We start from the raw sequence: 25,184 nt of genomic DNA, 5'->3' as shown, positions 1-25,184 counted from the left end.
TAGATGCAAAATATTGACCATGTAATCTTGCTGAAAATTAAATTCTCCAATAATATCTTTGATTTAAAAAACAACAACAAAGTAAACTGATTAATTTCAACACATATTAACAAAAAACAATCCCTGTCATTGGATCTCTTGAGTCTGACACATATGTGGGTTTTCCTGTTATATACAGTATATATAATGTAATACTATGCTGATAACAATCTGTTTGTATAATCAGCTGTGTTGAAAGTAGCACAATATAATTCAACATCTAGAATGAGTAGGTTAGCTATTATACTTTCTGGGAGGACAACTTTCTAGTTCTCATTTCACATTGTCTTTATAATTACATAGTCTGAACATGCACCCACTGGACCTCATCATAAGTATGATAATGAGCTGTAAATGTGTTTTTTTTTTACATGAGACTTGATTAGTTAAAGATGAGAGTATCTGCAGGAAATAACTTGATTCTATATAACAGTTGTTGACCTGTCCAAAGGTTCTGGCATGCACGTTTTTTTAGTTACATGTTGAAGCATCAGGGGTCAGAGGTCAGAGGTCAGAGGTCAGTGGCTGTGTTTGTCCACTGAAGCATGCGCCACTTCAAACTCTCTGAGGGATCAATAATTACCAAACACCACTTTCCTATCCACACCGTACCATTGGTGGATTGCGAAGGGCAACGACGACCAAAAAGCCAATGAGACATTAAGGCGAAGAGTGATCGCCCTCAGATCGTCACACGTACAGTCTTTCTCTCCATAGAGGACGGTCTGCAGTGAGGCTGAGAGCTGCCTTCAATCTCCAGCGTGGACTCCGTGTTCAGGTTTTTGCTCAAGCGTGTGACAGAAAACCCCCAACAGGATGTCTTCTTTAAAGGAGATATGCAACGGTTTACCCCTGGACCCTTTGCCAGCTAATCGTGGTAGAGACACCAATGTGCCACATGCACCTACACGGACCCCCAACCTTACAGGAGAGGAGGAGCGGGTGAGTCAATATACAAGTAATTTCAACATTTTTTATCACCTTCGTCTCTCAGTAATTTGTAAATCAGTAGTTCGGGTACATTTTATGACATTTAGATCCCTTAAATTCAGGTGTAACTATTGAGCTAGATATAGTGGTTGCAGTACATTTATGCTTAAATGAAACGGAGCAATCATTAATCCTGTGCTTTTCCTCCATAACAAGTCAAAATACTTCCTCCGAATAAAACTCTAAAATGAAGATATAATATCCTGCTTACCAGCTTTGCTGCAGTCAAAACTGTCAAACGACTATCAAAAGGAAAAGCTGCCTTTAGACATGATCATGGAACAATGTGAGTGTGAGCTAATGGAGGTTACAGCTCACTGTGTAACATTAATGCCATGCTGTGTACTCTGACTTATTGCATCACCATTGTTGTCTCATGGGCCTTCCTAAAATTGATTATTCTCTACGGTCCATAACTGATTGCCCAAACTGAGAGCAAAGGCTTCAGTCAATGATTAAAAGAGACGCAGTGAGTCTGTTATCCCTAAAAAAGTAAAAGATCTATTCCTCTATCTGACTGTATGAGATATGATTTGCTCTGTACTGTACAGTGTGTATTCACTAACCTGCTGTAAATGCCTCTTCTCTCTAGTTGGCGCTGAGAAATGCATTGCGTTATTTCCCTCCGTCCCACCACGCAACACTTGCACCCGAGTTCGCTCAAGAGCTGCGGCAGTACGGGCACATCTACATGTACCGCTTCTGCCCCACGTTACGCATGAGGTGAGGCAACCTGACGATGAGTCAGTATCCACATTGATATTTGAGAGTGAAATGAATATGATGTGTATTGGCTGGTATTCCTTTTTTTGCAAAAACAATTAAAGGAACAGTGTGTAACATTTCGGGGGATTTGTTTGCAGAAATGGAATATAATATTCATAACTATGTTTTCATTAGTGTATAATCACCTGAAACTAAGAATCGTTTTTGTTAGCTTAGAATGAGCCCTACATATCTACGTAGGGAGCGGGTCTTCTTCAGGGGGCCCACCACGTTGCTCCGCCATGTTTCTACAGTAGCCCAGAACGGACAAACCAAACACTGACTCTAGAGAGAACCTTTCGTTTTGGCCAAAAAGATGCACTCGGACACACCGCAAAGACTACAGCCGACGGCAAACAACCACATACGTTCTGCGCCTGCTTGAGAGGAAATAACTCTCCACACCAGCAGAAAGGGAAACTGGAAAACCGAGGACTGCGGATATACAAGCCGTTGTTATGATACGTACATGAAACAAAGCGCCGTTTGCCGACCATTTTCACACCACTCTCAAGTAAACACACCGCACCTCGCCAGACATAAATAGAAATCAATGTGTCCTCCTGTAATTAAAATCTGTTTCCACAGAGGCTTCTGTTCAGCACACAGTCTCACTTTAAGATGGTATTGTCTAGTTTTCCTTCCTCCACAGCAGTGATGTGAGTTTCCCTCTGTCTCCTCAGAGCTTACCCCATAGATCAGTACCCATGCCGCACACGTCAAGCTGCCTCCATAATGCTAATGATCATGAACAACCTGGACCCAGCAGTTGCTCAGGTGAGCCTCTAACACAGATCATATTAACTAAGTGTGTGAAGTCTTTTGTTTAATTCATTGTCTCGATGACGGCTTCAATTTCTTTTATCCCTCAGTTCCCCCAGGAGCTCGTCACCTACGGAGGGAATGGACAGGTGTTTAGTAACTGGGCCCAGGTAAGCCCTGAGTTTGTGTTCAATAACAATGTATAGAGTCTAAATAGATAAATATTAATGACTTGTGTGTGTCTGGGTGCAGTTTCGCCTGGTGATGCATTACCTGAGCGAGATGACCGAGGAACAAACTCTGGTCATGTACAGCGGTCATCCCATGGGCCTGTTCCCCAGCCTGCCTTCATCACCTCGCGCCATCATCACCAACGGCATGGTAACTGCCCAACACACACCTGATTAAACAACACATGCATCCTTGTGTACTGACATACTCACTCTTTTTTTTTGTTGTTGCATCCCTCAGGTTATTCCAAATTACTCCTCCAGAAATCAATATGAAAAGATGTTTGCCCTCGGTGTGTCGATGTAAGTTTTTAAGGTGCTTTTCAGGAAGAAAATGATGCTATTTTGATCCTCATGTGGATGCAGATGTTGATCTTGATGTAATCTGTGTTCTTTTGTTTGTCTGTTTTCAGGTACGGTCAAATGACAGCAGGCAGCTACTGCTACATCGGACCTCAAGGGATCGTTCATGGCACTATGGTTTGTGAAATTATTAAAATACATGTATATATATGCAAATCATCATGCAAAATATGGATTACTTTTAATCTATAATAAACTAAAACTGAAACTAAAATGAAATAACCAGTGAAAAAACTATTTCTTTAAGAAAAACTAAAACTTAACTGAAACTATATTGCCTGGTTAAAAAGAAACTAATAAAAATAAAATAAAAATGAACCTAAATTAATTAAATAAATAAATAATTAATTTTTTTAGCTATAATATAACACTACCGAAAAAAGGAAACCGCATCTATTTCCATCAACTCTCATGACATTAAACCAAAGAAACTGAACGGACTTGAGATGGCGCTGTACCGCAATTGCTTCACTAAAGTAGCATGAAGATTAAACATTAAACATGATGGCCATTCCTACACAGTTCTCCAACCATGTATTTTATATTCATGTTACTACATATTTCTGAGACATTATACCTAATCCCAACAATAAAAAACTAAAACTAATGCAAAACTAAACCTTCCTAAAAAAAAATTAAACAAAACTGAAACTAGCAAACACACTAAACTAAAATAAAATAAAAAACTAATTGAAACTTCAAAACTATTATAACCTTGTTCCCAACTAGAGGGCCAGGACCCCTGAAAGAGATTGTACGATGAGTGTCACGAGATAAAAAAAAAAGTCCTTCCCAAGAAAATTATACTTAATAATAATAATAGTGGATAATTTCACCTCTTTAGACCTCTAAAAATAATTTAAATTAAATGATCTGAGGAGGGAAAATCAAGGTCACATGTCAAAACGGTTGGGAACCACTGCTTGGAATCATAACGTTTAGTGTACACAATACCTGTATGTTGTAGTTCCTGTTTTTTATTTCCTCCCTTGTGTTTTTCTGTGCAGCTGACTGTGCTGAACGCCGGCCGGAGGTACCTGGGCTCTGATGACTTGAGCGGCCGCGTCTTTGTGACCTCTGGCCTCGGGGGTATGAGCGGAGCTCAGGCGAAAGCTGCCGTCATCGCAGGTTGCATTGGCGTGATTGCAGAGGTCAGCTGGTGTCCGGTCATTTAATACTCAACTGTTAATACTCAACGAAGGAAGTCCTGTATGTCTGTCAGCGTGACTGTAAATTTGATTTCTATGTAGGTGGATGAGGCTCCTCTTAGAAAGAGGCACGAGCAGGGCTGGCTGATGGAGGTCACCAGCAGCATGGACCACTGCATTAAACGCATCAGGTAACAAAGAGGAAAAGTGACTTGAGTGTGCAAATTATTAAAAAAAAAAAAAAAATCATTGCTGCATACTTTCTATTACTCTTCCATTTAACTGATATCGATGGTCTTGAGGGTTTTGATCTGACAAACACACAGTGTGTGTGTTTCTCTCTACATGTGTGACACTCATTATCAGTTTTATCCAGTAAAAGTTCAGACTTGCAGTACTTACAATATTAATTGGCAGCCCTGTTAACTAAAAAAAGCCCTACATGGCAGTGGTGGAGGTTGTAGTCACATCCTTTACTTAAAGGGGTCATATCGTGCTCATTTACAGGTTCATGCTTGTATTTTGTGTTTCTATTAGAACATGTTTACATGCTTTAATGTTCAAAAAACCTTTATTTTCCTCATACTGTCAGTCTGAATATACTTGTATTCACCCTCTGTCTGAAACACAGAGTTTTAGTGCATTTCAACGGAATGGCAACCGAAATGCGTTGCTAGGCAACAGTTTCCTGTCAGCTGATGTCATTCACATACACTGCAACAGGAAATAAACTGGGACACATTTAGAATGTTTAAAAACCGTGTAATGGTCTAAATATTGTATATTTGTGACATCACAAATGGGCAGAAATCCTAACGGCTTGTTTCAAACGCACAGTTTCTGAATATGGGCTGTTTTTTTTTGAGTGTTTTGATACTTTCACAGTATTTATGTAACACTTAAACCTACTTTATAATATAAAAGACATGAAAATCTCACTTTTTACAATATGGGACCTTTAAGTAAGATAGTAATACCACACTGTAGAAATACTCAGTGACAAGTAAAAGTGAGGACGTATTGTTAGCAAAATGTACCGAAAGTATTAAGTTAAAGTCCTCAATGTAGACAAATGGCTCGTGTGAATACTGTTATATATTAGATCATTAAAAGAATAGTTAGATATTTTTGGGTAGTTAAAGAGAAGATCATTATCACTCTCGTGTCTGACGGTAAATATGAAGCTACGTCCAGCAGGTGCTTAGCTTAGCTTGGAAATAGAGGGAAACGGCTAGCCTGGTTCTGTCCAAAGGTAACAAAATCCACCTATCAGCACCAATAAAGCTTATTAATTAACATTTTATATCTCATTTGTTTAGTCCGTTCAAAAAAAGGTATAAAAATAACGCGTCATAGTTTTATAGGACGTTATGTGACCAACTATTTCTTGGTCAGGCCACCAACTATCTGAAGGTCGATTTTCTTGTCTTCCGACAGAGCCAGCTTATTTATTTCCCCCTATTTCCCATCTTTAAGCTGAACTAAGCTTACCAGCTGGTGGTGGTATCGATCTTCTTGTCTAACTCTCGCAAAGAAAGCTCCATACATGTTAGCATTGCTGTGCTGCAGTAAAGACGGTAAGATGGATCCTATAATGTAACCCTGTCAGTAATTCAGTATGTTGTGTTTTTCAGAGAGGCCAAGAGCTCCAAGACTCCCCTCAGTATGGGTTTCCATGGCAACATTGTAGACTTGTGGTGAGTGCGAGGTGAAAAACTTCCTGCTGCCCAGACACGACCCAGGTCTGCAGCTGCAGTGAAAGAGACACCTTTTGTTACATACTCTAGACATCTTTGTTCTACCTCTCTAACCAGGGAGAGGCTGCTGTTGGAGTATGAGAGGACCGGGGAGCTCCTGGTGGATCTGGGTTCAGACCAGACCTCCCTTCACAACCCATTTAACGGAGGCTACTACCCAGTCCAGCTCAGCTTCCGCCAGGCGAACCAGCTCATGACAACTGATTCTAACCGTTTCCAAACCATAGTCCAAGAAAGGTAATATTAATCACACAGATGGTTTTTCCATGGTACACTTTCTGCAATATCTGGGTCTATTGAGCTGAATGTGTTTTACATGCGATCGCAGCCTCCGAAGACACATTAAGGCCATCAACAAGCTGTCTGATGCTGGTATGTTCTTCTGGGACTACGGCAATGCATTTCTCCTGGAGGCCCAGAGAGCTGGTCAGTAATTTAATATTCACATAAACATATCATCATTATCATTCAGTCTATGTCGGACCAATAAAGAAGCTTGTGTTCTTTGTTTTTATAGGAGCAGAGGTAGAAAAGGTCGGCGGAGGAGCAACAGAATTCCGTTACCCTTCGTATGTCCAGCACATTATGGGGTGAGACATTCATTCAATCTAGTGTTGATCATGTAATAGAACTTTATAAAAAAGACAGACACGTAAACTGTGGTCACATCTGGTATTCTCGCGATTAATAGTTTGTGATCTCTCTTCTTCTGCCTTTTGCCACAGGGACATTTTCTCTTTGGGCTTTGGCCCATTTCGCTGGGTGTGCACATCTGGCGACCCCCAAGATCTTGCTGTAACGGACGACATCGCCGCTACTGTCCTGGAGGAAATTAGCGCCAACGTGACTGATCGCATCAAACAGCAGTACAATGACAACATCCGCTGGATCAGAGAGGCTGGAAAACACAAAATGGTGAGTAAAATTTCTTTGGCAACCAACCAACCAATCAGTCAATGAAAATCTGATGAAAAGATACGCAGCTGCAGTGAGCTGATTTCCTCTGTGTGTACTCTCTTTGTTTAGGTTGTGGGATCCCAAGCCAGAATCCTCTACTCTGACCAGAGAGGGAGAGTCTGCATTGCTCTGGCTATCAACCAGGCTATCGCTGATGGAAGAGTTTCAGTAAGAGGATAAATTGTCTGCTAAGAAGATTATTTCATGTTTACTTGCGGTCTGCAAGATATCAAGTTTTCACTGCGGTCTCAACAGTGTGTTATGTTATTTCTGTTGTTCAGGCTCCTGTGGTTATTAGCAGAGATCATCATGATGTCAGTGGCACAGACAGCCCCTTCAGAGAAACCTCTAATGTGTATGATGGATCTGCCTTCTGTGCAGGTATGTTCACTACAGCTTTGTCAGAAACCAGTGGCTCAGATGATCCCATTCCTGTCTCTCTTTATTCATATAACCAGTAAGAGTTGCAGGAATCATTTTCAGAAGTCAGAGCTCACAACGTCTCCCCCTTACAGACATGGCGGTCCAGAACTTTGTCGGTGATGCATTCAGGGGCGCCACATGGGTAGCCCTGCACAACGGTGGTGGCGTTGGCTGGTAAGGACGGCTGCTCATCCAGTAAACAGTAATCTGTGTGAAAGGTTTTGAATCATCAATACTTATCTGTCACATAGTCAGTGTTTTTATTCCATTAGGTATCACTTTATAATAACCATCATTAATAAATGGTAAATTAATAATGTATTAAACTTTAGTTAAAAGTTATTTTACTGTTAACAAAAAATTAAATGATAATTAATGTTTACTAATTATAAGTAATGCTCCAAATGATTCTATTTTAACAGTTTATTATTGCAGACATTAAAACATTTTATATACTATAAATATATAAGTATTTTTGTTAATGATTACCAAACGATTTGTAAACCTTTTAAGAAATTGTTTGTAAAACATCTATAAACATTACATAGATAGATATTTGTAACAATTTGTTTTTGGTTAATAATTGGTTTGTAATGGATGGCTATTATAAAGTAGCAACTAATGATTATAATACCGTGTTAAAAGTTTAATAAATACTTTGTAAAGCATCTATAATCATTATCTAGATAAATAGTTAATAGTTTGTCAGTGGTTAATAATTAGTTTCTGGTCCATCTATTTATGTAATGTTTATAGATGTTTTACAAACAATTTCATAAAAGTTTAAAATCATTTGGTTATCACTAACAAATACTTCATATAGTATATAAGATGTTATAATTTGTGCAACAATACACTGTTAATAAATAGTTTACTAATGTAATCAGAATGTAATTGTTATCAACTCTTATCAGCGATGATACAATACATCATTTATAAACTAATTATTTCATATTACACAAACTAATGATGAAATAACAGAAATTTTAGCATTACTAATATTTAGTAAACATTATTAATTATAATTTCATTGTTTGTTAAAGCTGAAGTAGGCGAGATTAGAGAAAATATGATGGAGAAAAAAAGTTATTTTTATAAAACGGTGCTCCTAACGGCATCTGCAAGATTTCACATACCGGAGGAAAACAAGCAGTAAGAGCTGATCTGAGGTCTGCTGTCCAGCTGCCGTCTATGAGAGCCGGCTGTCAATCACTTGCAAACTCCGACCAAACGGTCAAACTAAGGTCAAACTAACTAACTAATTATGAATTAATATTCTGTTACGTTAATGTCTATTTCTCGCCTCAAATGTTTTCATGATCATCTTGTAGTGTACCGTTTAGCTGTAAAATGAGAAAGTTTGTGACGCCCCCGCCATTGTGAAATCTTGCGAAGGAATGCCAAGTGAACCGGACCGCAACCAATAGCAACGCTCTCTCTCTGAAATGACCTGTGATTGGTCAAAGTCTCCCGTCACGGGCTAGATTTTCTAAAGCCTGAAAACAGAGCCATGAGGAGGTGCAGAAGTCTAGTTTTCTCTCAGAACACTTGAATTACAATATGCTGAAAGGTTATTATGGAACTTTTGCCCAATGATGCCAAAAATATACTGCCTGCTGCTGCTTTAACAGTAAAATAAATATTAACTTAAGTTTAGTTAACTATCAATTTACCACATTAATGATGGCTGTTCTCTCCTGCAGGGGCGAGGTGATGAACGGAGGGTTTGGTTTGCTATTGGACGGCTCAGAGGAGACGGCGAAGCGTGCCAGACTGGTGCTCAACTGGGACGTCTCCAACGGGGTGAGAGTGTAGAGAGGAGAGCGCTGTGATAGAGTCCAGCCTCACTTGTTGTTTACAACATGCTCTAATGGCTCTGATCTGTTTCTGCGTGCTGCAGGTGGCTCGTCGCTGCTGGTCTGGAAACTCAAACGCCTATGAGACCATACAGCACACCATGGAGGAGAACAGCCAGTTGCGTGTCACCATGCCGTTTCCTGTACAGGATGAACGCGTGCTGGACCGGGCCCTGCAGGGCTAGCCAACATTGAAGCACAGGTTTAACAGCCAGCTATACATAGAGTCACTCAGTAAAGCTGTAATACCTCCAGTAGTGTCTGAGTCAGGCCTCATCAAGCTGTTTAAATCATACACTGCAGACGGTCAGTACTAGTTCATGAATCAGTGGCAATGTTGTTACATAAATTGTTTGCCATGAATGCAAAGTAGGCTACAATATTGTGCTAGGCTGTTTTAATAATTTAATCTGCGACAGTATATTCTTTATTTTTTGTGCTGAAAATTAAACTACAAGTATGTATAAATGATAAAGCATATTATGAGTCATTTGTATGTCAATAATCTACAAAATAATTTGTCCAAAACTGTCAGTCAAGTTATCAATGACAGGTTAGAAGTAGAGAGCTATTGTTTATTTTATAGTGTGAAAACAAAGGAAAAAGATATCAATCAGGATGCCAAAGCAATGTTTTGGCCACAGCTGGCTGGATTGTTTCTGTCTTCAACTGCACATATTTTTCATTTTGATGTCTGCTTCAACCATGTTTTTGGTGCTGAAAGAGACAGATAACTGACGTTCATACTTTTTTTTTTATCAGAAAACACACGTTTTATTTGTGATATTTACTGGAAATAACATACAATATAGCCAAGAGCAAGTAGGTTGTTATCTAGTGATCTTCTCCAGCCAGCTGCCACCTTATTTCGGTTTCTGTAGTGAAATGAGGAGGTACTGGAGGCTACAGATAACTCCTCAGGCACGCCCTGCATCTTGCTAGTGCCAGGGTCAAAATGTGCACACACACGGGTGCCGAGATCCAGTAAACAGAAAGTTAAACAACACATTAATCTAACAGTCTGACTGATTTCTTCATAACTATAATTTAAGTTAATAAAGACTAAATGTGGATGTTACACTCACCAGTTGTTGTCCCTGCTCAGCCTGCTGTAGTGTAACATTAGTCCGTTGTTTTATTCCACAATACTGAACAGAATAATCCAAACAGGTAGAAGAAGTAAGATGTGAGAGGAGCACAGGATGCTTTTTACTCTCTTGGTCCTAATTGTGCTTTAATGCACCAGGTTTGTAGGTCTACTTTCTCTCATTTTTTTCTATTGAGCTAGATTAAAAAAAAAAAAAACACGCAAACGGAGCGGATCAAAACGAGGCTCCTTACTGAAATATTGTCGTGACGGCTCATATTTCCCAGAGTTTCCATAGTTGTGTCTTTGCGCTGTGTGTTCCTGTTTTATTTGAACCATTAGTGAGATGGCTGTTATATTTTGACAGGTAGCTCGTAATAAAATTTCACTAGTGAACTTTATTACATATAACTGCGAGCGTCAATGCTTCTGCTGAAAGTGTCAGTAATCAAGTTAATATTTTCATTTACATCCAGGACAACTGACCCGGTTTTCTCGGCTCATTTTATCTAAACTAATCAGCCGTTCCTCTCAATATGAGTGACAGGAAAAAATAGGAACCGTGTATCTGATAGAAGTTCAGACAAAACGTCATGCGGCGCTGTGTTGCTCACGGCCAGTTAGGACCCTCCAATAGAAAACAATGTAATCAAGCCCAAGTACATGTCTTAGTTGTTTCCTAAATGCAAAACTATCACTGTTTTGTGCTTTATTTTGCATTGCAGTGTTAAGTCCTTCCATTACCAAACTGAATGACTTCATTTTACTTATAGTTTAGCTGTTATTTCAGTTTAGTTTTTTGTCAGGAGAGAATTCAGCTGAGGGGGCACAGTGACCTTTTTGGACGGGCCTGGACCCCCATGGCCCGCCCCTAACGCCGACGCTGGCTCTAACTGCTTGTTTTCCTCCGGTCTGTGAAATCTTGCAGATACTGTTAGGAGCACTGGAGGACACAGAGGCACATGATTTTTTTCAGGTTACATGTTTCATGTGCTACTGTCACAATAAAGCGACCGTTTTATAAAAATAACTTGTTTTTTAAATCCCACTGGTGCACTCCTGCCGTGCGTCTTTACGCGTGGTTGTTCCTTTAAGAGAATGAATTTGAGGCGCTCCTCGCTGACGTCAGGGAATTGGAGAGCCTGCTGTAGCCTACAGGAAGAGGCAGAGAACCGTGATGAGGACCAGACAAGAGTACCAGACTCCTGTAGTATTTTCCTTTCTCTCACTCATTTAGTGTGTTTGTACCATCTCTACTCTAAACATCCAGATCAGCTGGGATCTTTTGACGCCAAGGTTTCACAACTCCGCCCATTTTTTTGGTACTCTAAGGAGCTTTTATAGATTTGCATACCTCATGTTGGTCAAAGTGGGCGAGATGTTGTGTCGGGCAGCACCAAAGTCCTCTGGACCTTTGCGGATGAACTAGGATAACACCGGGGTGTTTTTCTGTGGCAGACACACTGATGGGATTTGCTCTGCATCACTGTTGGATTTTCCAGAAAAAAATAAATAATGCATCATAACCAGGAGGAGCAGTCGGTCAATTCAATTAGTGCGCAACAGCAGCAGCAGCAGCACAGTGAGTCCACCAGCCTGCTGGGGAGCAGCTCTGACCTGCAGCCTCATCCTCCTACTCCTCCTCCTCCTTACTCCTCACTGGAGTTCAGGAGACATGCGGTGACAGATGACTATAAGATCACATCCCAGGTCCTCGGCCTGGGAATCAATGGCAAAGTGCTGGAATGTTATTGCAAGAAAACAGGAGTGAAATGTGCCCTGAAGGTGTGTGGTTGTGTCCTTGTTTACCCTGTGTGATGTGATGTGAACAGTCCTCTGGAGCAGCCACTGGAAAGAAAGAGAGCATCAATTATTCATGTCTTCTCTGTGATCTCCACCATGTTATGGTGTCTTATACTGAGGAAATGTGTCCAGGATTTTTGATTACTACTTTATATAAAAAAAATGTATGTCCAATAATGATTTTGCATGATCAGTTATATGATATGATGCAGATGAAATTCAACCATGGATGGATGAAGCAATAATCTGAATTCAGTCTCTGAGCTATACCCAGACAGTGATGTGTGCTGTCTGGGATGCTTTGACACAGTTTCCACTCTGCTATGCTGGTTGTTGTTGAGGACAATGATCTGCCCTGTTGGTACTTTATCATCTGACATTTAACACATTTTATTACTCATCTATACGCAACATTAAAGCTGCAGCAGGGAGAATATTTTTTAGCGTCATTGGGCAAAAATTCCATGATAATCGTTCAGCATATTGTAATTCAAGTGCTCTGAGAGATAACTAGACTTCTGCACCTCCTCATGGCTCTGTTTTCAGGCTTTAAAAAATCTAAGCCGTGACGGGGGACTTTGACCAATCACAGGAGAGAGAGCGTTCCTATTGGCTGTTCATTCAACGGAGGCAGCCGTCAATCACTTGCAAACTCTGATTATGAATCAATATTCTGTTACTATTTATCACCTCAAATGTTGTCAGAAACATCTTGTAGTGTACTGTTTAGCTGTAAAAAGAGAAAGTTCGCTCCGGCTGGTGGGCGGTGCTTGGTATTTCCTCAACTGATCTCAACATGGCGGCCGGGTCAGAAACTTTCTCATTTTACAGCTAAACAGTACACTACAAGATGTTTCTGAAAACATCTGAGGCAACAAATAGGCATTACAGTAACATAATATTGATTCATATTTGATCAGCGCTGCCTAGTTTGACCGTTTGATCGGAGTTCGTGAGTGATTGACAGCTGCTCAAAGACGGCAGACTGCAGTTCAGCTCTGATTGGTTGTTTTCCTCCGGTCTGTGAAATCTTGCAGATCCGTTAGGAGCACCGGAGGACACAGAGGAAAATGATTTTTTACGTTTTATAAAAATAACTTTTTTTAATCATCTTTTCTCCACTTCTACCCCCTGCTGCTTTAAGTGTTATTAAATGTTTACAGTGATTTATAAAATCCAATTTCAGTAATACAAGTTATTAGAATTCTAGTGCTGGTAAGTCGATAAGCAGCTGTCTGTACTATAGAGTTGCAGCAAAGCCTTAAGAAAACACAAACAGGAAGAGCAGCCCCAAGAAGGCCTCTGCATGTTTTATTTGGAATATCGTGGTAAGCCACAACCGAATATATACAATGAAATGGAAAATCTGTGGAAGTGTTCTGTGAGTGGTAATGATTAGTGCATAGAGAATTCAGAGGAAAGTCACACCTTTATAAACACATATCTGAACCCATTTTCCTCCTCCAGGGCTCAAAATGCATTGTAATGCCCATGAGGATGTGGACTGGGGTCTGACTAGGATATCCTCCTCCCCGCAGCTCTGATACCAGAGCTGCACATTAAAGATGGAGTACATTGCTAAATGCAGTCTTCACTCTTAATGTCCTCTCTTGTAAATGTAGATTAATGGTTTTAATAGCGGCCACTAACGGTGCTGTAAACACTGAGTGTCTCTGTGTGGACTTATTGATTTCTTGACAAGGATGTCAAACTAATTCAAACTAACTCTAAAATCACTTCAGAATATATTGAAAAATGTCGATCAGTGTTTCCCAAAGCCCAAGATGACGTCCTCAAATGTCTTGTTTTGTCCACAACTCAAAGATATTGAGTTTACTGTCATAGAGGAGTATAGAAACCAGAAAATATTCACATTTAAGAAGCTGGAATCAGAGAATTTTGACTGTTTTCTTGAAAAAAATTACTCAAAACAAGCAATTGATTTAATAATTGACTAATCGATTATTGTTGCAGCCCTACTTTAGACAAATATAAAAGAAGCATAAGAAGCAGAAGCCTTTCATTGATGCATGTTTTTGTTCTTTGGAGCAGATCCTGTACGATGTTCCTAAAGCCAGACGGGAAGTTGAGCTGCACTGGCGAGTTTCCGGAGGTCCCCACATCGTCCGAATACTCAGTCTGTATGAGAACATGCACCAGGGGAAGAAATGTCTCCTCATCATAATGGAGTGGTGAGCATTACCAGCACTACCTTATTTGCTGTCTGCTTATTTTAGGTCTTAATGGGAATGCTCAAACAGATTTCCTCATGTGTTTTTTCTATAATGTAGTAGAGCTTTGTGTTCATTTAGGAATTTGAAAAGGGTGAAGCAGAGGAACAGCAGAGAGACGGACTATGTGAAGCTCCTTGATGCTGTTCAGAATATCTTGTATGTAGAAATGAGTGGATGGTATCTGGATCCAGCTGAGCTTGATTCCAGCTCACACCTGGCATAAGAATGCAAATCAAATACATCTTCAGTGACTGCTTGGGATTGGAATTTAGTTTTGCACTTGCATTTGATTTTGGGAAAAATGCCACTGATAAACATCTGCACTCTCCCATACTTTTTCTGTTTCTGTTTAGTTAAGAATTAGAAATCCAGATTGTTCTTTGCTGCCCGAGGCATCTTCCACATCACAGCATGTGCTCTTAGATACATAATATGTTGGAACTCTTTGGAGGATCTATTAGCAGAAATAGAACATAATATTCAGAACTATGTTTTCATTAGTGTATAATCACCTGAAACTAATAATCGTTGTGTTTTCGTTAGCTTAGAATGAGCCCTTCATATCTACATAGGGAGCGGGTCCTCTTCACGGAGTCTGCCGTATTTCTCCGCCATGTTTCTACAGTAGCCCAGAACGGACAAACCAAACACTGGCTCTAGAGAGAACCTTTCACGTTCTTACGTTACTTGACATAGAAGTCTCTGGACACGTGTTAATGCAGCTTGAGTGACTGGAAGCCACCATATTCCCATCGTGATCTGGGCTATGTTCATACCTGTAGTTATTTAACAACGTCCACTTGTGCTTCAAACACACAGATCATATTTTAATGCTGAGAGTTAACACGGTTGACAGAAGGCAGTTTTTATTAGAATAAGGAAACATTTTCTGATACAAAGCTACATCGTGAGCTGCATTTTCAAATAAAGCTAATTTGGGTATGTAATATCCTGAACAAAAACACGTCATATAATTTACGTTTGTATAAACTTCATCGTGGGAAATGGCTACAATAGTTATTTTCCCTTTAATACGTCCTTTCTGCTTGAGTCATCTGGGTCTGCCGAGGCTCAGGAGACTCATCATGAACAGTAAATTGTGACTCACAATGACTCGCTTTGTTGTCAAATCACGATCACAGTGGAGATCTGCCAAGAGTCCCCTCGCTGCCCCAGTTCTGATCTCTTTGTTAATCTTGTCTCAGTATGGAGGGAGGGGAGCTGTTCAGTCGCATTCAGGCCAGAGGGGACCAGGCCTTCACAGAGAGAGGTGCGTCAGAGTTCACATTTAAATATATGGGTCTCTATACTGCATCCTGAACATGTCACATCTATGATGTCATGTTTGTCCATCAGAAGCGTCAGAGATCATGCACGACATCGGCACGGCCATAGAGTACCTCCACCACATGGACCTCGCTCACAGGGATGTAAAGGTGCTGCCGCTGCTGTCATCAATCATTTCTAAGATAAACACATTGTTTTGCATCTCTAACTGTTTTCTTTTCCTCATACAGCCTGAAAACCTGCTGTATACCACCAAGGAGAGTAACGCCACGCTGACATTGACTGACTTTGGCTTCGCTAAAGAGACGACGCTGCACAACTCCCTCCAAACTCCCTGTTACACTCCGTATTATGTTGGTGAGTGTTTGCTGCCATGTAGATGTGCTATAACAGGCATGTTTTTCTGATATGTCATTCACTCACATGTTGTCTATGTGTTGTCTGCATATTGAGTAGTGAGCGTGTCTGTCGTTCTCCACATTATTGCGTTGGTTTTATCTGTATCTATTTGTCCATTCAGCCCCAGAAGTGCTTGGGCCAGAGAAATATGACAAATCATGTGACATGTGGTCTCTGGGCGTAATCATGTACATTCTGTGAGTATCATGTGCGTCTGCAACTGATTCAACCTTTATAACTGTTCTGGTATATAGATGTTCAACTCTGCGTTTTGGTGACAGCAAAGTAAAATAGTCTTTTTTTCTCTTCTGTTTCTAGTCTGTGTGGGTTTCCTCCGTTCTACTCAAACACAGGTCAGGCCATCTCTCCAGGCATGAAGCAGAGGATCAGGTTGGGCCAATATGAGTTCCCCAACCCTGAGTGGGCTGACGTTTCTGAAGAAGGTCAGGCTTTGCACATAAAATTCATAAATATCAAGGAAAAGATTTCAAAGCTGTAACGGGGTTGTGCAAAATTTTTATTACAAGTTCCTACTTTGTATGAATCCAGCATAGATATGGCATACAATAAATAATATTCACAATAAAAAATTGTATTCCAATTCAAAGCTGCTATAGTCAATATGTTTATATTTACAATGGATCAAATGACTGTAAAAGGGGTTGCTCGTAGCGACCAACAGCCTGTTCTCATTCCCAGGGCGTCAAATACCGAGGCTTTGTCATGGACGGCCATGACAAAGCCTCGGTATTTGACGCCCTGGGAATGAGAACAGGCGATGTTGATACTGCTGTACACGGCACCCTTTAGCGCCGGTTCAGCGCACGGCCCATTAACTACAATCTAAACCCATCTGTGGCAACAGTAAACACTTTGGGACAGTGCGCTGGGTGTGTGGTGATGAAGTTTAAAGAGCAAAAGACACACAGGGCAGAGCGGGAGGGGAGGTGGATGGGTCCAACAAACACAAGGCTTTCATCCAGGAGACCGCTGTGTGTGTCCTGTGCGTCATGTTACAATCAGCTGTTCATTCGAGTCCCATGTTCACAATGTTCAGTCTCATTTACACTCTAAAAACGTGGTAGTTTAAAGCCCGACCATGTATCTGTTTCCTAAACCTAACTATAGTGGTTTTGATGCCAAAAATAAAGTGATGCCAGAGGGCGTGACGTGACGTCAAGGGGTGCGACAAAGCGGCGGTATGTGACGAGTTGGGATGAGAACGTGTTGTGTTGAACCCACACCCAACTGCAGTTCCCCTCAGCTCTATGAAGAGCTTTAGCATCTTTTAACTCGCTGTTTTGGTTTTACTACCTGCAATTTTACTATTTTGGTTCAGTCTGATCTCTTTCACCTTGTTTCTAGCCACAAGCAGCTGTTTTCAGGGGGAAAAAACTGACTCCACTCTATCTGCCCAGCACCTAATGACAGGTTGACAAAATTGGCAACTAGCCAGTGAACATGTTGGAGCATTTAGCAACTTAGGAGCCAAATATTTCTCTCAGGAGTTGGTAGAGACCAAAAAAGAACTAAAAGAGAGTGACTAACAGACTTACATTCATCAGGTGGCCAGAAACACGACTCTAAATGAACGATAATGTTGCTCTGTAACAGCTGGATGTGTAAATAAGAACCAGAAGAACTTAAAAGAGGATGATATGTCAGTGTTGTGTTTACAGCTTGTTTCCAAAGCCCCCAAGTGGCAAAAAAATCAATTAATGCAGTTTAAATGTGCTGCACTGACCTGATCATGTGTTTGAAAATTCAACCTGTACAACATCTTCAGTTAACACAGAAGAGCCAACATCATTATAGGTCCATATTGCACTAAAGACTTATCGGATTAAATGCCTGATGTTGTTTAATTGTGTTTTGTAGCCAAACAGCTCATCATTCAGTTGCTGAAGACAGACCCCAATGAGAGGATGACCATTGGACAGTTTGTGAACCATCCCTGGATTAGTGTAAGTTATCACTTTGTGACTTTGTCTCTACACCTGTGTGCTTTTCCCCCTTTTATTCACAAGATGTTCATGTTTTTTTAATACCGCAGCAGTCAATGGTGGTCCCTCCGACCCCCCTCCACACCTCTCGTGTTTTGACAGAGGACAAGGAGCTGTGGGACGACGTGAAGGTGGGACCCACTCTGTTTATTTTCAGAATATGACCACGAGGTGGCAGTAAAGCACCAGATTTACAGCACAAAATATCTTCCAACAGGAGGAAATGACCAGCGCCCTGGCGACCATGCGTGTGGACTACGACCAGGTCAAGATCAAAGATCTGGACACGTCCAACAACCCTCTGCTCAACAAGAGACGGAGGAAGCCGGTTCCTGAAGGAGCTCACAGCGGAGGAGACGCTGAAGGAGGAGATGGAGGAATGGTGTGTAATAGCCACAGAGAAGTTACATTTGCTGAAGAGCTTGGGGAAATCATTGTTGAACAAAAGTAGTATAAAATCATGAGAGCCAGAGTGAGCATCTTCATCCCATCTACATATCACTGATTGTATTTTACTTACTTTTTATCCTTCTTTGTATCACTGCACTCAATAGTCTAATTAATGTCATTTATTTTCATTGTTACCACTCTAACATTCAAAATAAACTTGTTTTTTATGTTTTACAGCTGTGTTGTATTGTCATTTGTGTACAGGAAATCTTATTTTACACGTTTTTTTTGACACTGAGAGAATTATAAAACCTCTTTGGGGACTTATTATTGCTGTCTCGTGAAAATCCCCAAAATAGTGCAGAGATTTTGCAGAAGTGTGAGAAATTGCTTCTTCTGCTGCAAACAAAGAAAGACTGTATATGGAAGTCATAAAAGGCAAGATTACATCTAACTAATATGTCTTCTAGGGGACTTTTATGATGGTTAGTTATGTGGGAATTGTAACATGCACATTCAAGGGACATTAAGACTTTGAGACGTCAAGGTGATAACATGCCTCTGGCATTGTGTGATCTATCAACCTTACCAGACATTTCCACATACTTGAAACGTCTTCCTGTGAGAGCCTCCGCTAAACAATTAATACTGCCTGTATACCAGTAACTCATGAGTTTTTGGCTGCAAGATAAATGTTCATTTCTTCAGTACATTGTTGAGTAAACTGAGGGAAATGGAAGCGTTAGAGCTTCAGTGAACAGGACCGATGGCAGTGCAAACTCAACACCCACCGTTAATTTTTCATGTGCACAGGATTAAAGCAGGTGTAGCCAGTGGCAGTACTCCAACGTCAAAACACTCCATTACATGTAGCAGACTTTCGGTTAAAATTGTACTTAAAGGAACATTTAGGGGCATCTATATGGCAGAAATGGAATATAATATTAATCACTATTTTTTCAATAGTGTATAATCACCTGAAAATATGAATCGTTGTGTTTTTGTTACCTTCGAATGAGCCGTTTATATCTACATAGGGAGCAGGTCCTCTTCATGAAGTCAACCGCCATGTTTCTACAGTAGCCCAGAAGGGACAAACCAAACACTGGCTGTAGAGAACCATTCGCGTTTTCACATCGGCCGCTGTAGTTCTCCTACACGCTTGGCACACAGGAGGAGTTTCAGTTGGTTGCAATCTAGACGGCGCCAGATCCTACACACTGCGCCTTTAAGTAAAAGTACACAATATAAACAAAATATAATTTTGTATATCAAAAGAAAAAGTGCTCATTAAGCAGCAGAATGACCCATGACAGTGTTATACAGTATTATTATATATTACTCACAATTATATTATTATTTTGTAATGTATGTTTGGTGTTGGGCTAATTATAACTACTTTATATACTGTAGGGAAGTTTAATCTATAACAATATCATAAAACTCAATATTCCCTCTGAAATGTAGCAACTTAGAAGTATAAAGTAGAATAAATACTACTAAGTTCAAGTACCTCAAAACTGAACTTAACTTTAAATTCTAAATACTTCAAATGTAGTTATTTTTGGTTGTCTGTTTCATTTTGGAGCAGAATAGTGACAGGGTGACGTAAACAGTATATGTGATTACAATTATTTTATTTATATATTATTTTATTCACAGTTCATTTCTAATTGAGGATCCCAATAAAACAAAGTGGGGTTACAAACACTCTGAACATGCACGCACATCATACATTTTGAATACATATTCTCAACTAATGTCTTCTTGTTATCTTTTGCCATTGACTGCAGACACAGTTGTTCAGTTACGGAAGGAAAGCCACAGTGTATACACAGTGTACACCAAGTCAAATAAATTTGCATGAAATTTGCATTGATTGACGACCAGTTACAGTCAGGACTGAAAGTATTGTGTTCAGAAATCAATGACAGGACGACGTGGTGAAAGTCGTGGCGAGTAGGTGAAATTAAGGGTCTTGTGATGGCATCAAATCTGACTCCTGGATTTCATGTAATGAGTGATCTTCTGACTGTCCGTGAGAAAGGTATCCTCTTCGCTCTGCTCGAACCTCAGTGTAAGGTCAGTTCAGTTCATTATTATCACTTCAAACATCCGTCAAATACAACTTAATAAAAATTGACCTCAGGATTTTTCTGTATTTCTAACCATTTGAACCAGCCAAATTAAATTATTGTCTGAGACTGGTATATACTTATTATTGCCATAAATTAATACATTTTAAGAATTAATAGAACAAATAAACAAACAATGCTGACAAAAAGTGAATGCGTGTTATAGTGATGAAATATTTGAAAAGAAAGAAGAAGGATGTTCTAGTATTTCCTGGGGTTGTTTTCGTGTTATCAGTAACATTTATCAGAGGAGGCCTAGTAGATGAATGAGCTTTCTGTGAGGGCTGTTTTGTTTACAGTTGCTATCTGCTGCTTGTATTTCCTGGCACTATCACGCCATGTTATCAGAGCAGATGCTTTTTAAAGACCTTGAAAATAGCAAAGAAGTAAATTAATTAAATAAATGGAAAGAAAGAAAGAAGAGGGGGAAATATAAAAGATGTCTGTTACAATTAATACAATATCAATACATAACAGCAAGTCCATAAAAATTAACAATAAGATCTTAATTTTGGAATGAAATAAGTAATGTTAATTTTGTCATAAGATTTAGGTTCTGTGATTCATTCCCTAAATGGTCAAGAAACTTAAGGGTAACTTAAGGCTTAACTTAACTTGGAGATGAGACAGAAACGTTGACTGTTGACGTTATCACTGAAAACAAAAACGACTTGAAAATAGTCCTAAATGAAAGAAGAGATTGCAGTTGGCTTTATATACAGGTATAACAGTGCGTCGTCAGCATAACAGTGAACATTAGCTGTCAAAGTGTATCATTAATAGAGAAAAGATGAGACCTTCACATATTTTGTGTACTATGGATGATGATGATTTGCCATCGCAGCCATGGTGATGTAGGACCTGAATGAGTGAACCTAATTAATGTCAGGGCTGTAATATAATGGAAAGTTAAATGGATCATTTCCCAGCATCACCAGCCTCTAAAAAGAGGTCACGGTCTCTCTGAGGAGCTGCCTCTCTGCTATGAAACAATCTGAAACTAAACCAGAATGTCTCAAAGGTTACTCTGAGTCACAAAAGCTATGAGTCGGTTAAAAAAAAACTTGTGTGTAACATTTCGGGGGATCTATTAACAGAAATGGAATATAATATTCGTAACTATGTTTTCATTAGTGTATAATCACTTCAAACTAAGAATTGTTGTGTTTTCGTTAGCTTAGAATGAGCCCTTCATATCTACATAGGTAGCGGGTCCTCTCCACGGAGTCCGCCATGTTGCTCCGCCTTGTTTCTACAGTAGCCCAGAACGGACAAACCAAACACTGACTCTTGAGAGAACCTTTCATGTATTTACGTCACCTGAAGGCCACCGTAGTTTTCCGACACGCTTGTGAAACAGTGTGCAGTAATGTCAGCTGCAGAGTGTAAAGGCCCAGACACACCAACCCGACATCAAAGAACTAACGGCGACTAGCGGCTCCGCCATGTTTCTACAGTAGCCCAGAACGCACAAACCAAACACTGACTCTAGAGAGAGCCTTTCACGTTCTCCGACACGCATGTGAAACAGCGGTAACGTGAGCTGCAGAGTGCAACCGTGGTACAGTCAGCCGCCATCTGACTTCCGTTGCTCCTAAAGTAGTGTTATTATGGTGAGGATGGCCTCTGAGTGAGGCGAAATGGCGTTACCACGGTTTTGCACTCCGCATCTCACATTACCGCAGTCTTGGAAAGGGAGGAGTGAGCGAAGGGGTACTTAGTTGGTTGCAATCTGCAACAACACCACTAGATGCCGCCAAATCCCACACACTGTACCTTTAAGGAATGGTTGAAGCTAAAAGGAAAATAGCCGTGAGGAAAAAAATAGAACTGATTGTAGAGAAGATGCACAAACACTGGTTGAACCATATTCCCAAAAAGATTTTAGGGACTTGAAAGTCTTCCCTTCCTGCACCAGCAGAGAAGAAAAACAGCTCAGCACATTTGAATCCTTTTACTCTGCTTTGGTAATAGGATGATATGTAAAATTGAATTATTTTTCTCAATCACAGTATTGATGAATCAGTATTTTTGCACAAGTTTGGATAAGTGTATTCTATTGTCATGATCTGTTGTGTTTCAGCTGATCAAAAGTACAGTAGCCCAGGTACTGGTGGACAAAGACACCCAGGATGAGAGTCCAGGCTGGAGTTGTTTGGGTTGTGGCTCGGTGTGTCTCATTGAGGATAAGTCCATTCACACACACTTCCTGCGTCTGTACTGTGTCAAGGTAAAAGGAACTGCAGAACTGATAAGAGATACTCCACCTATACTCACATCTGATAACACATCTACTTCTCTCAATGAAGTGACATGTTAGCTTCATTTTGTGTGTTCGAGTACAGTTGCATGTATGGGACAGTTTGTATTCTTTGATTTAGTTTCCTTTAGTAACGATTGTCTTTGTGGGCGTGCCGGTACTTGTCCTCATGCGTCTACTATAAAACACCTTTCCTTTCTTCCTTTCCTTTAATCCTTTCCTTATCTTTCCTTGAACACAGCGTGCCAAGTTACTGTGGGAGCAGGAACTGTACACCCCATTCATGTACACAGCAACAAGCATGTTCTTCCACACGTTCCCTGCAGATGTAAGCAACCTTGTTTTAAAGTGTCACTGCTTGCAACATGCTCACGAGAATATATTAGTTTTGAGTTGGTTTAATGTGGATTTACTGTGTTTGCACAGGGCCATCATGTAGGCCTCAACTTTGCAGAAGAGACCGAGGCAGAGGAATTTCACCTGGCAGTGGAGGCTGCCCAAAGAAACCGAGGTAAGAATAACAACAAGTAGATGACTCACATGTGTCAACACATTTTATAGGTGTGCTTCTTTTTTCACCTGAAAGCACCTCTGTCAGTTCTCATCGGTGTCTTGTTTCCCTTTCATTTTACTTCATCTGTTTTGCAGAAAAGATGACCAGGATGAGTGAAAAAAAAAAAGCTGAAAACAAGTCAACAAGTGATCCTCCTGATTCAGGGTGACAAAAATGTTACGACTCTATAGACGTAAGGAGGAGATGAGAGCAGAGGATTAAAGTGATTTTTATCTCTGTAGAATTAAGCCACTTGACCATTTGGACAAAGAACAACATTTCCCCATGGACGCACCATCCCCACCATCCCCACCGGTTACACTAACCTCCAGTTCAGTAAGTCAAATGCTAACAGCTTACATGAGCCAAATAGACAAACAAACATGCTAAATGAGTCCATTCCCTGCTGTATCTGCTTGGAGGAGTTTAAGGATCTTAACCGCCCTATGAGGAGGCTGTCGATGCAGTCAAGACATGATGAGAAAGACCTGAAAGACAAAGACATCACTGAAGCTGTCGACTGCATCATCAACCAATTTGGACTGAAGGCTGTGCAGAGAGAGCTGAGAAGCAGAGGTACTTTATCTTGAAAAATGTTAATGCTCCTTTTATGTTGTTTATTTTATACACCAAAAGTAAACATTTAAAAGTAATACAGAGTCTTTTTTAAGACCTTGCTTTTGCATATTTGACAGGCTCAGTATCTCAGACATTCCCGAGAGCTGCAGGGGGGTCCATCTCGCTTGCTCTGAGGAAAGGGCCTTTGCCACCGGTTCCCTCCTTCAAAGGCAGCACAGCCTCCCAGCAGACATCACAGTGCAGTGACACACTACACCTGATTCAGATTCCCCCTTGTCCTCCTCCTCCTGCTCATCCTGCTCCTCCTCCTCCTCCTTTTCCTCCTCCTCCTCCTCCTCCTCCTCCTCCTCCTCCTCCTCCTCCTGCTCCTGCTCCAGTTCTCCCAGAGAGGATCAAAAAGAGTGTAACTTTCAAACCGGTAAGAGGACACATGCTGTTACAGTTCTGTAAATTTGATTATGTAAAATGTGTGGTCTGAATGATCTCAACTTTTGTTTTTGCAGCGTCAGGTGGGCTCTTCAGCAGTTGCAGAAGCAAGTGACCCTATTCTGACTTCACTGAGAGAAGTATTCAGACAAAAGCAGCTGCTCCGGCAAAGGTCAAGTACAGATGGGAGTCAAATGTAGCCGGACACTAATAGAGAAGAGCACCTTTAAACAAATGTGTGATATAGATGAGATGCTGCTTGTTGTCTGTTATTCTCACACAAACCTCTTACGGCAAAAGTGACTGCTGTGCCCCACAGCTCAGTGCATTGAACACAATGCACTGAGCTGTGGGGCACAGCAGTCACTTTGTCACGTCTGAGTAAGCTTTATTATTTACCCAAAATCCAACTAGTACTCCTGCACTGTAATAACACCACATGGCCCCAGGTTTTCTTTGTGTCAGTTTGTTTGTGCAAAGCTTTATTTACTCAATTCAACTCATTACAACTCTATTTAACCCTTTTATTTACCCTACAAATGAACAATCAGTTGTATGCAGCTCGCCACCTCAGCAAATACACACATAAATAAGTTAATCATGAAACACTGTTAATCACAAAGCTAAAACAAAGACTGCAAGATTAAAAACTGTATGTGGAATTGGTCAAAAACAACAACCTATTATTAAATACATAATATCCCTAAATGTAAAGACTCATAAACTAATAAAGCCATG

General features: G+C 40.4%; 3 protein-coding genes across 3 annotated transcripts; all 3 read left to right on the top strand.

The window, feature by feature from the left end:
* Positions 1 to 707: 707 nt before the first annotated feature.
* Positions 708 to 9,765, top strand: uroc1 (urocanate hydratase 1). Its single transcript, XM_074634167.1, has 20 exons — positions 708 to 981; positions 1,622 to 1,752; positions 2,478 to 2,571; positions 2,667 to 2,726; positions 2,809 to 2,937; positions 3,028 to 3,089; positions 3,200 to 3,266; positions 4,157 to 4,300; positions 4,400 to 4,488; positions 5,932 to 5,994; positions 6,112 to 6,291; positions 6,383 to 6,480; positions 6,572 to 6,644; positions 6,780 to 6,969; positions 7,081 to 7,179; positions 7,293 to 7,392; positions 7,527 to 7,608; positions 9,138 to 9,237; positions 9,335 to 9,524; positions 9,557 to 9,765. The coding sequence occupies exons 1-19, from the start codon at positions 856 to 858 to the stop codon at positions 9,473 to 9,475; spliced, it is 2,028 nt and encodes a 675-aa protein (XP_074490268.1). The 5' UTR covers positions 708 to 855; the 3' UTR covers positions 9,476 to 9,524; positions 9,557 to 9,765.
* Positions 9,766 to 11,329: 1,564 nt separating this feature from the next.
* LOC141766960 (MAP kinase-activated protein kinase 2-like) lies at positions 11,330 to 18,724 on the top strand. Its single transcript, XM_074634195.1, has 10 exons — positions 11,330 to 12,162; positions 14,233 to 14,372; positions 15,620 to 15,684; positions 15,771 to 15,850; positions 15,932 to 16,058; positions 16,222 to 16,297; positions 16,419 to 16,543; positions 17,979 to 18,064; positions 18,154 to 18,234; positions 18,321 to 18,724. The coding sequence occupies exons 1-10, from the start codon at positions 11,893 to 11,895 to the stop codon at positions 18,552 to 18,554; spliced, it is 1,284 nt and encodes a 427-aa protein (XP_074490296.1). The 5' UTR covers positions 11,330 to 11,892; the 3' UTR covers positions 18,555 to 18,724.
* A 1,785-nt stretch (positions 18,725 to 20,509) lies between these two features.
* On the top strand, positions 20,510 to 24,771 carry LOC141776818 (actin nucleation-promoting factor WAS). The gene is made up of 8 exons (XM_074650633.1): positions 20,510 to 20,575; positions 22,712 to 22,858; positions 23,130 to 23,216; positions 23,315 to 23,399; positions 23,537 to 23,606; positions 23,684 to 24,017; positions 24,137 to 24,438; positions 24,530 to 24,771. Exons 1-6 carry the CDS (start codon positions 20,510 to 20,512, stop codon positions 23,829 to 23,831), a joined length of 603 nt encoding a protein of 200 aa, XP_074506734.1. The 3' UTR covers positions 23,832 to 24,017; positions 24,137 to 24,438; positions 24,530 to 24,771.
* Positions 24,772 to 25,184: the final 413 nt, after the last annotated feature.

This window comes from Sebastes fasciatus, chromosome 1, assembly GCF_043250625.1.
Source record: "Sebastes fasciatus isolate fSebFas1 chromosome 1, fSebFas1.pri, whole genome shotgun sequence".
In the NCBI taxonomy this organism is placed as follows: domain Eukaryota; kingdom Metazoa; phylum Chordata; class Actinopteri; order Perciformes; family Sebastidae; genus Sebastes; species Sebastes fasciatus.
The sequence above is the reverse complement of the archived record's forward strand: the minus strand, read 5'-3'. Positions and strand labels throughout refer to the sequence as shown.

What these genes read in the sequence shown, in the direction of transcription:
- LOC141776818 (XM_074650633.1), top strand. Translation starts at nt 20,510, where the DNA reads ATGAGTGATCTTCTGACTGTCCGTGAGAAAGGTATCCTCTTCGCTCTG. An exon ending in TGCGTCTGTACTGTGTCAAG is followed by an intron (nt 22,859 to 23,129) that starts GTAAAAGGAACT and finishes CCTTGAACACAG; the next exon opens with CGTGCCAAGTTACTGTGGGA. An exon ending in AGTGATCCTCCTGATTCAGG is followed by an intron (nt 23,607 to 23,683) that starts GTGACAAAAATG and finishes TTATCTCTGTAG; the next exon opens with AATTAAGCCACTTGACCATT.
- LOC141766960 (XM_074634195.1), top strand. Translation starts at nt 11,893, where the DNA reads ATGCATCATAACCAGGAGGAGCAGTCGGTCAATTCAATTAGTGCGCAA. An exon ending in CCAGGCCTTCACAGAGAGAG is followed by an intron (nt 15,685 to 15,770) that starts GTGCGTCAGAGT and finishes TTTGTCCATCAG; the next exon opens with AAGCGTCAGAGATCATGCAC. An exon ending in TCGCTCACAGGGATGTAAAG is followed by an intron (nt 15,851 to 15,931) that starts GTGCTGCCGCTG and finishes TTCCTCATACAG; the next exon opens with CCTGAAAACCTGCTGTATAC.
- uroc1 (XM_074634167.1), top strand. Translation starts at nt 856, where the DNA reads ATGTCTTCTTTAAAGGAGATATGCAACGGTTTACCCCTGGACCCTTTG. An exon ending in CCTGGAGGCCCAGAGAGCTG is followed by an intron (nt 6,481 to 6,571) that starts GTCAGTAATTTA and finishes TTGTTTTTATAG; the next exon opens with GAGCAGAGGTAGAAAAGGTC. An exon ending in TGGATCTGCCTTCTGTGCAG is followed by an intron (nt 7,393 to 7,526) that starts GTATGTTCACTA and finishes TCCCCCTTACAG; the next exon opens with ACATGGCGGTCCAGAACTTT.